This window comes from Ailuropoda melanoleuca, chromosome 13 (assembly GCF_002007445.2).
Source record: "Ailuropoda melanoleuca isolate Jingjing chromosome 13, ASM200744v2, whole genome shotgun sequence".
Classification (NCBI taxonomy): Eukaryota; Metazoa; Chordata; class Mammalia; order Carnivora; family Ursidae; genus Ailuropoda; species Ailuropoda melanoleuca.
Window position 1 is genome coordinate 11205959 of NC_048230.1, and position 11483 is coordinate 11217441.

At 38.3% G+C, this 11483-nt stretch overlaps 1 protein-coding gene across 1 annotated transcript in view; it reads right to left on the minus strand.

Annotated features, from left to right (window-relative positions):
• USP32 (ubiquitin specific peptidase 32) overlaps nt 1–11483 on the minus strand; it is a 193204-nt gene that overhangs the window by 92497 nt on the left and 89224 nt on the right. Inside the window, exon 3 of the mRNA XM_034640660.1 lies at nt 7130–7289. Within this exon, the coding sequence (XP_034496551.1) occupies nt 7130–7289 (160 nt within the window). The remainder of the gene's footprint in view (nt 1–7129; nt 7290–11483) is intronic.

Here is an 11483-nt window from a genome sequence, read left to right on the forward strand (position 1 = left end):
ATATTCATCGTAAAGCACCAACTCCACAAAAGGAACGGAGCTGAGTCCTTTAAAACAGGTATTATCTCATGTACACCTAAAGGGTAGAACAATATGCTACCCCAAATATGTCACTTTGGCATAAGGATTATATTGAGTTGAAGGTAATTGAGAAGAAGCAAATAAGAGAAAAGCTCTCTGCAAACTGCCCCCCCCCCAGTTTCTTAATTTGTAAAAGTGTCTTCCCTGCCCCTCTACCTGTATCAGGAAGGACAGAAATAATCACCAGAGACTACTTTAGATCCTTATCAACATGGAGATTGCACTAGATTAATGAATTTACGTAACAAACCTTACTAACCAGCCCTATCTACTATTAGTTTCTCCGTACATTTGCCTTCCCCTAATTGCCACCTCCAGGAGCTCAAAGTCCTTTTCCTTTGTCTTGTCCCTTTTCTACAAACTTACTGTTCTTTGCTAAGAAGAACTCAAGTTCTAACCACCTGTTTCAATTACTCATCAGTGAATACTCCCATGCATAAGCAATGTTAATAAACTTATGTTTTTTGCTTGTTACCTGCCTTTTGATAGTCTAGGGCCCTAGCCAATGAACCCAAGATGGGTAGAGGAAAAAAGTTTTCCTCCCCTACATGCCTTACAACACACCTGTGAGGTAAATTGTATCATTTTCCCTATTTTCCAGAGGAGGAGAAAGAAGTTCCGAGAGATTAAATAAATTTTCCACACTTACATGAGTAATAAGTGATAGGGCCACTGACTCAGAGTGTGAAGAACTCCTAAACATCCTAGCAGTATTTCTCAAAATGTAGGTCACGGTCCACCTACGTCAGAATTACGTTAGGTGTCTGTTCAAGTACACCGTTCGCAGGCCCACTGAATAACAATCATGACCACAGAACCAGTAACCTGCACTTTTAATACCCTCTCCAAATAATTCTAATGATCAATAAAGATTGATAACTACCAATATACCATAGTAGCCTTATATTTGATTAATTTTTTATTTTGGTGTATTCCTCTTACAAGAAAAATTATATGACAAAATTCAACTAAGATGCCAGCAATTTAAAATGTTATAAATAACTGAGAAAATTTAAAGCATAGCATTTCTTCAGGCTTTTACCATACACTACTGACTTATTTCTATGGCCACCAGGGATATCAATGGGGGCCCTATAGGGGTAGATAAAATAATTAGTTCCGATAAATAATTCCCTCCTATTTATAGTAAGCTGATCCTCTATGTGCCTTAATGCTAATCAATTTTCTGTATTTCACATCATTTATCTAACCAAGAGTTTTAGAAGGAAGACCTTAGAACTAACTTTGCAACCTTCAGCAGTTACTTACATTTATAAATATCATAATTCGATTTTCCCCTAAAAATATGGTATGTCTTTATATGAATGTTCACATACTATGAGACTGTTGAAACTTTTTTTTTAAGATTTTATCCATTTATTTGAGAGAGAGAGCGAGAAGAGAACACAAGTGGAGAAGGGCGGTGTGTGGGGGCAGGAAATAGCAGCCTTCCCTGCTGAACAGGGAGCCTGACACAGGGTTCCATCCCAGGACCCCAGGATCATGACGTGAGCCTCGAAGGCAGCTATTTAACCGACTGAGCCACCCAGGCACCCCGAGACTGCTGAACCTTATTCAAACATGATGTTGGCCTTTCTCCTTGGCATAGGTTTTCAAACATGATGTTGGCCTTTCTCCTTGGCATAGGTTTAGTGTTATAATCCTAAAACAACGTGTATCTCCTGCTCACTCCTGGGGAAATCAAATGTTTATTTATTTTTAAAAGATTCTACTTATTTATTTGACAGAGAGAGAGAGTGAGAGGGAACACAAGCAGGGGGAGTGGGAGAGGGAGAAGCAGGCTTCCTGCTGAGCAAGGAGCCTGGGATCAAGACCTGAGCCGAAGGCAGACACTTAATGACTGAGCTACTCAGGTGCCCCGAAACCAAATGTTTAAATCAGTACTTAGAAAGTAGACTGTTAGTGGCTGAAAATTTTTTAATACTGCCGCAGTCCAATAACATGCATTTAGTCCATTGTACTAAGAAGGACTCAAAGATGAATTGGAGAAGAACCTCGTCCTCCAGGGACTTGTAACTTCTGAGGGGAATCAAAGCCATTTCCAAATGCCTCTAAGGTAAAGCAAAAAGCATCTTAATTGCTTTAATTGAAATGTAAAATGTGCAAGGATGCAAATGGAAAGGAATTAATTCAAACTGAAGAAAAATGGAGAAAGCAGGACAAAAAAGGGAGCACATGAATTGGGCTGTGATGACAAAGGAGTATTTCAATTGTCAAGGGCTGAAAGATGAAATGCAATCTTAAATGAAGGAATATTAGGAGGATGTACACGGTAGCTATAAAAGTTCATTGGGGTATAGTCATGGAATACTGAGCAATGCTTTGTAGTTGAAGCAGAGAACATATGAAAGGAGAAATGAATATGCAAAGTAAAGAATAGGAAATTCAGAGACTTCAGAGCCATGCTAAGGAGTTTAAACTTTGTTCTACAGAAAATGAAGACTCCTCAAAGATTTTGGAGCAGGGAAAAGAAGAGTTTATATTTTTTTAATGTAAACTAAACAACAACAAACACAACAAATTTGTCCTTCATTCTTTTCTAGCATTAACATATAGTCAGATAAATAAGGACAAATATTGCAATGACAGCAGCAGTAAAGAAAGATGCAAGAAACATGGCTGACTTAAGGCAGGATCTAACACGAAGCCTGACAAGGAAAAGTCAAAATTAATCTCAAAATGGATGACTGGAATTACAAATACTATTAACCACAATACAACAGACGGAGGAAGAACATATTGTTTGCTTTTTGAACCTTTAGATGGATTGAAAGCAAGGAAACATGAATTTGATTTCACATATGAGATGTTAGAATATACATAGTTTTAAAAAGGAACAATAAGGGCACCTGGGTGGTTCAGTCGGTTAAGTGTCCGTCTCAATCTGCGCTCTGGTCTTGATCTCAGGGTCTAGAGTTTGAGCTCAGTGTTGTGAAAGAAAGAAGGAAAGGAAGGGAGGAAGAAAAAGAAAAAGAAAAAAGAACAACAGGCCCCAAATGGAGTCACTTGTGCTGAACCCCATGCCAGCCAACGAAGACTTAACTATCTAATCTAACCGCAATTTCAACCCCTCCCAGAAATTCCTTGGGGAGGATAATAAACCTTTAACCAGTCAATCTGGAATTACCTGGTCAGCACTAATAAAGTAATCTGCCTGACAGACCCCTGCCATTCCCCCAAAGGAAGATGACCTTGTCTGAAACAATCTACCAATCTACTCTTTTTTAGAAACTCCATCCCCCATATCCCTACTCCTGCTCCCTTCTGCCTATAAAAGCCTTCCATTCTGTAAAATTCCTCAGAGCTCCTTTCTATTTGCTGAATGGGATACTGCCGAGTTCATGATTTGAATAAAGCCAATCTGATCTTCAAATTTACTCAGTTGAATTTTGCTTTTCACCAATACCCAGGAGGCGTTTATTAAATGAATATACAGTTTGAGATACCCCAAGACCAGAAAACTTCATCAAGGTATCACCTGCAGAGTTATGATGGATAGGCAAAGCAATGGAAATGACTTATGTAATGAAACAAAAGCCTGCACATCATCTAAGAATAAAATAGGGCCAAAGGCGAACCCGTGAGAAATAATTTACATTTAAAAGGTAGACAGAAAAAGGAGAGCAGTAAAGAAAACTCAGATAATAAAAAACTAGGAAACTACAGTGTTTCAAAAACCAAGAGAATTTCATGAAAACTGAATGGTCAATAGTGCTAAAATGCTGCAGAGAGATATGAGTTAATACAATGACCCTAAGAAGAAACCGCTCAGTTCAGAAATTAGGTCATTATTACAGATGAAACAATGCATCTACATTAATATTTGCTTTAATAATTCAAGATAAACATTTTTTTAACAAGGCAAAGGCATTATAACTTTCAAATACTATAAAAAATTCAAAAAAATCTTCCCAAGTGACAAAAAACTAAATAGAAAAGATCATTTTCAAATAAAAACGGAACCACATAATGGGATAACATTTTTAACATTTTCAAAACTATTTTGACTGACTGTAAATCTGTAATCTGTAATAATACAGAGTTTTCCAAAACAAGCAAGCAGTAGCATTCGCATTTGCAAAGTATGTCAGACCTAATTTAACTTTAAAAAACTGACAAAAGACTTTCTCCTTGACCACCCCTTAGTTCTACTTCTTTGAGCCCTCTTCTTGACTAGGCCTCCAACTTGGACCCCATCCAGTCTTTGGTCTGCTCAAATCCAGTCTTAGCAAAGAATCCTGCCAAGTTGTCTGCCTACCCTTGATTTTTGATAAGTTCCTCATACCCCACTTTTGATGAATAAGTCCTTGGCTTGCTTTTAGCAAGAATTCCCCCTACCCTTGATACCTCCTCTTAGTAATTTTCCCTCCACTGACTACCTCACCTCACTCCCTGGCTACAACTCCTCATTTGTCCTTGTTATACAGTTTTGACCAATCCTTCTCTCCTATTGTAATACACTACTGCAGAAGTCTTGGATTCAAGTCTTCCTTACCATTTAACAAGTGTCAGGATAATTTTTTCTTTAATGTAAGTCATTAAAGGAGAGTCGTCACACTCTTAGCCAATATTAACAGAAAAATAATTTACAATACAATCACAAATGAAAACAAAAGTTCAGCAAAATACCCGTAAGACTGAAAATTTAATTAATATGTTAGAGCTTATAGTGAGTATGAAAAGAGTACCTAATTTTTTATGCAAAACAATTTTTTTTAAAGATTTTATTTATTTGACACAGAGAGAGAGCGAGCCAGCAAGAGAGGGAACACAAGCAGGGGGGTTGCGAGAGAAGAAGCATGCTCCCAGTGGAGCAGGGAGCCCAATATGGGGCTCAATCCCAGGACCCTGGGATTAGGCCCTGAACCGAAGCAGACGCATAACGACTGAGCCACCCAGGAGCCCCAATGCAAAACAAATTTTTTTTAAAGAGGCTTCCTATCAAAAATAAAGACAAGGGCACTGAAAAGTAGCAGAATCAAGTTCATTGCCTATTCATGCAAGAATTTATTGGAACTTCTGGTAAGAATGGAATGAAAATGGGCAGAAAAGTAGCTGCTGTATAATTAGTAGCCAGTAATAAGTTCCATAAAGCAACAGATACAAACAGTACTTGACACCCAAGGTACTCTATTCAGTCAACAAATACTTATTTTTAAGGCTTGGCACAAAGGGAGAAAAAGGAAAGACTCATATAGACTCTATGATTTAAAGGAGATGACATGTACATAGGCTCCACACTGGGCATGGAGCCTGCTTGGCATTCTCTCTCTCCTTCTCCCTCTGTCCCTCCCCTACCTCCGCTGGCACATTCTCTTTCTCTGAAAGAGAGAAAGAGAGATGACATGTACATGTAAATAGACTGCTATAAATAATTATAATAAAAGGTGGAAAGTGGTAAGCTCATCCAAGAAGTGTACAAAAAAGGTGTTATGAGAGTTCAGAGGAATGAGAGAATGATTTCTCACAGGAAAGCAAGAAAAGGTTTCATGGAAACAAAGGGGCATGTGATTTAAGTCTTCAAAGATGACTAGGATTTATAGGGAGAAGGAAAGGGAAAGGCATTCCAGTGTTAAGCAGAATCAGCAAAAGCCCAGTGCAGGTACTTCTCTGTACCCACAGGAAAGAACAGTAGAAATTAACACTTAAGGCCTATGTAGTGGTGGATTCAATTCTATTCCTCAAAAATTTATGATCACCTGGAACCTCAGAATGTGACCTTATTTGGACACAGGGTCTTTGTAGATGTAATGAATTCAGCATCCTGAATTTAGGCTGGGCCCTAAATCTAATAACTAGTGTCTTTATAAGAAAAGGAAAGGACACAGAGAGATACAGAAGAGGCCACAGGAAGATGGAGGCAGAGAGTGGAGTTAAACTGCCACAAGCAAAGCCTGGGATCGCCAGAAGCTAGGAGAGGCAAAGAAGGATTCTTCCCTAGGGCCTTCAGAGGAATGTGCTGACACCTTGATTTCAGTTTCCAGAACTGTGCTAATTTGTTACAGTAACTTTAGGAAACTAATACCGCTTGGTTAAAAGGACAATTGTGAAAGGCTATTGTGAAATAGCATGAAATTGGTTTCTGCCCCCAGTTCTTCCTAATATTTGGTCTTTGACCAAACTCTTTTAACTTCCTGAGTGATAAGGGTTTCTGACAAAGAAGTCCTAAATCCCTTGTAATTTCCTGGGTGATAGCAGTCTTTTGTTCTAATGCTTGAGGTGACTCTTGGTGGCCTTCTGGATGGGGGCTGGTCACCAGAAAGACCAAGCCATAATTAGAAACTTGGAACTTTCAGCCCTACTAGAGACTGGAAATTGAGTTAATAATTGATCATACCTATATGTGATGAGGCCTCCATAAAAATCCCAAAAGTATGGGGTCTGGAGAGTTTCTGGATTGATGAACACATCCACATGCCAGAAAGACTGGCACATCCTAGCTCCTGTGCTTGGGACCCGTCCACACTTGCCCTGTGTATCTCTTCATCTGGCTGTTCATCTGTGTTCTTTTAATACATCCTTTATTATATATTAAGTCAGTAAATATAAACTGTTTCCCTGAGTTTTATGGGCTCTTCTACCAAATTAACAAACCCAAGGAGAAGGATCATCTAATTTAGAGCTGGTTGATCAGAAGCACTGGCAACAACTGGGATTTGTGATTGGCCTCTGATGTGGGCGGTAGATGGATACTTATGGGACTGAGCCTTAAACCTGTGGGGTCTGTGCTAACCCCCAGGCAGACAGTGTGTGAGAACTGAACTGCACTGTAGTACACCCATCTGGTATCTACAGAACATTGGGGGAATTGCTTTGTGTGGGGGAAAACTCCACACATGTGAAGTACAAAAGAGGAAAAACAGTTTTCCCATTCAGCTATGTACCAAATGCTACAGTATTTTATTTTATTACACTTTGGAAGAAAAAAACCCACTGACAATAAATTTCTCCTTAATAGGCATATTCTCATATTACCAGGCAATTGTATTAAAAAGTGAACAGAAAACAATGAAATGCCATTACTTACAATGTGTGACTCCAGCGAGAGTTTGGTAGAAAGTGGGAGTATCACTATCATCAGTGAGGGTCACATAAACACCTCCAGATAGTAGCCAACGAGAGAAGGTAAAAGCATCTTTGTTTAGAAGAAGCCAATTTCTAAACTTTTCATAGTTTACCTTTTCACCCTAAAATTAAAAGGGAAAAAAACCCCATAGGTTTAGTCAAATTTTAAGGTATCTTACTTAGAACTTGCACAACCTGAAATTTGCGATTCACTGACATTTACCTTTCTACTATCTACAAAGGAAGGACTGTTGTCTAAACAACACTACACAGGCTGTATATCTCGAAATCACACTGTTTTCTTTTTTTTTTTTTAAGCTTTTATTTATTTATTTGACAGAGATAGAGACAGCCAGTGAGAGAGGGAACACAAGCAGGGGGAGTGGGAGAGGGAAGAAGCAGGCTCATAGCAGAGGAGCCTGATGTGGGGCTCGATCTCATAACGCCGGGATCACGCCCTGAGCTGAAGGCAGATGCTTAACTGCTGTGCCACCCAGGTGCCCCGAAATCAAACTGTTTTCAAAAACAACTGTACTTAAGAACTTCCATTTCCATAAAATCTATTTGCTAATTGTAAATTATTTCATCAATTCGTTAGCAGTACATTGTTACTAATAAGCCACATTTTATTTACTAAGGTATATCTGAAATCAGTAAACTACATTTTTTTCTATATTTAAGGCCAATTTTTTACTTGCCTTATCCCTCTTCTTCAGTACCTTAATCTGTTATAATTAGCATATTGTAATTAAATATGTGTGGTATTAAAATTTCATTGGCAAATTAAAAACAACTATCCTGGGGCCCTCTTCCAGAAGGCATCACTGAAAACATGTATTCACAAGTCAACCAGAATACAAAAAGAAACAAGTAGATTTCTATTTCTTTGCTTTCCTGTCAAATATTTTGTTTTCTAAATCTCTGGATAAAAAAAGTATCCGGGCTGAGAAAGAACATCACATAGCTTGGTGCAACTCAAGTTCTTTGTCTGGAAGACAAGAGGACCTAGGGTGAATGAGGGCCAGATGTTTCTATGAAAAAAAGAGAGAAGCAACCACATGGAAATACAATGTAGAATGACATTCAGGAGCCTATCAGGTCTAATCCTGATGGAAATATTAGGGGATACAAACAACTCATAACCTAAAAGAGATATATGGTAGAAATAATTCCTACACTGTTTGGCAGCACCCTATTAAGTACAGCAATATACTTAGCCTAGCAGTTTCAGAAGATTTAACAGTACTATCCGAAACATCAAAATAACATGTCTTGTTTTTCTGAATGGAAGAATATGGCATTCAGAGTTGCTGCAGAGACATGTGAGGACATTGCCAGCATGTGTAGAGATTAGGGATCATACCCATATTCTTTGTTTCCCACATTTAGTCTATAAAGAGGATGAGCAGTATATATCTCACAAGCTCACACACATTAACATCTCTGACATTGGGATGAGTTTTAAAATCAATAGAGTCCTTCAATTATAACTGGCAGGTTTTTTTCTTTCTTTGTAATACATACAGGTATATCCTACAATTGATGGGATCTTAGGTACATTGAAACATGTAGCGTCAATGGTTTCAGTGGAGCTAAGATGTTATAAAATGCACCCTCATGTACTAAGAAAGAAGCTGCCAATTAAAATAGGCACTTCTACCACCTTCCCATATAATTAATATTATTTACAATTCCCTAAGCACTGTTCTAAAATTTTTTTTTAAAGATTTTATTTTTAAGTCATCTCCATACCCAACATGGAGCTCAAACTCACAATCCTGGGATCAAGAGTCAAAAGCTCCCCCAACCGAGCCAGCCAGGCACCCCTAAACATTTTTATATTAATTTAATCTTCAAAGTAACCCTCTATAGGAGATACTGTTATCATTTCTATTTCACACATGAAAAAACTAAGGCATTAAAAAGTTAAATAATCTAAGATTACACAGTGACAGGGGTATGACTAAACCCAGGTAGTCCAAAGTTTCTAAGCCTAAGCTATACACCACACTTGCTGGCTGACTTGGTGAAATATAAAGTAACCTCTGAAACCTGTCTGTCCACTCAGATCACTGCAATACTGGTAACACCAGAATCCCATCTGTTAAACCTGACTTTTTATGTTTTTGAGTCATGGATGTCTTCTAAAAAAGGCAGCAAACAGAAAGCTTCCTTTTATAAACTGTCACAATAGCAGTGTAGGAAAAAAATTTCAATAACATAGGGCAATTAAAAATAAACAGACTCCTGAAACTCATACATCTTTAAAGAACAATATAAAATATGAATTTGCACCTTAAAAATTGACAACTAGGGCGCCTGGATGGCTCAGCTGGTTAAGCGACTGCCTTCGCTTCAGGTCATGATCCTGGAGTCTCAGGATGGAGCTGCACCGGGCTGACTAATCAGCAGGGAGTCTGCTTTTCCCTCTGATCCCCCCGCCACTTGTGTTCTCTCTCAAATAAATAAATAAAAATCTTAAAAAAAAAATTGACAACCAAAGAAAATATTCAGTAAGAACAGAATAATACAACGCCTAAAAAGGGGATTCCTTTATAACTTCATCAAGGCTAATAAAAGCACAAAATAGAAAAAGCTGAAACCCATACCATGTCACTTAAATCTAGGTGCTAGGTCCACATCTTTTAGCTAAAGTGCTTCTCTTTATCGTTTTGGGTTTTTTTTTCCGGATTGCCCAAAACCACAAAGCTTTGTTACAGGAGGTCCAAATAAGCCTATTCTAATATAAATAGACTCATATCGAAACATGGTTAACTTGAAAAGCAAGGGTTTGGACAAAATCAGACACATTACTCAAAATTTACAACAGGTAAATACATCAAATAGTTGAATCAGATAAAAAATTAGCCCATTTACAGTGTTGGTTTTTTACCAAACACAAGCATCTAGTGATTTAAATAGTCTCTTCATGAGTATTCCAAAACCAAGGCCTCTCGTTTCTTTGATCTTTCCTCTTCCAAAGATCTTGTCCTTCATATGACACTTAACCGCAGCCTTACTAACAGTCTTATAATCTTTTTATTATACTAACTGTTCCCTTTCCATTAAATGCAATTTTAAACATTCCACTTTCCCCCTTATAATTTCCTCTTATGAGCAAACTTCTTTTAGTATCCTAATTCCAGTTATTTTTTTTTTTAAACTCCACAGGACCTACACCAATGACCTTCCTCTACATTGCCAAATCTAATAATCACTTCTCAATGATCACAGGTCAACTCACTTGACCTTTAGTTTATCTGATATAAGTACTCCTTTCTTTTAAAACTCTTGCATCACTTGGCTTCCAGGACACCATTCTCTTTTGGTTCTCCTCACAGATTATTCCTTAGACTCCTGTTTTTATTCTTCTTTATCTCATCAATCTCTAAACACTGGAATACAGGACTCAGTCTTCCAACCTGTTTTCTAACTAAATTCACTCCAAGATGATCTCATCCTCAACTATAATGCGACAAATCCTATCCCATGAACTCTAACTTATATATCAAAAAGGAGAGTTGACATCTCCACTTTAATGTCTAAAATGATTCTCAAATTTAATTATGTCCTAAATCTCCCTTGATATCAAAACCCCAAACTTTCACCTCTTATAGTCTTAGCCATCGTAATTAAAGGAAACTCCATTCACTTACTACACCAAGCCAAACACCTTAGTCATCCTCTTCTCTCTCTGCCACAGCTCATAATCAATACAAGAAAAATTCCTGTCAATTCTTCTTCAAAATAAATGCAGAATCTGAAAACTTTGCATCACCTCACTGCTATACCATGATGCACACGACTATCACCTCTTACCTGGATTGGTCACAGATATCTCAGTTGGACTCTGTTTAGCCTACCCTCTACAGAAGAGTCAAACTGATCATGTTTTAAAAAACCTCATGTTGGGGAACCTGGGTGGCTTGGCCCGTTAAGTGTCCGACTCTTGGTTTTGGCTCAGATCATGATCGCTGGGTCATGAGATTGAGCCTGGCAGGCTCTGCGCTCAGCGGAACTTGAGATTCTCTTTCCCCTCTCCCACTGCCCCTCCCCTCCATGCTCTCTCTTTTGAATAAATAATCTTAAAAACAAACAAAACAAAAAACCCCTCATGTATTCATTCCTCTGCCCAAAACCCTCCAATGTTTACCTCGCTCAGGGTAAAAGTCAAAGAACTCACACTGTCCTACAGAGCCATATATAATCTCCCNAGCCTGGCAGGCTCTGCGCTCAGCGGAACTTGAGATTCTCTTTCCCCTCTCCCACTGCCCCTCCCCTCCATGCTCTCTCTTTTGAATAAATAATCTTAAAAA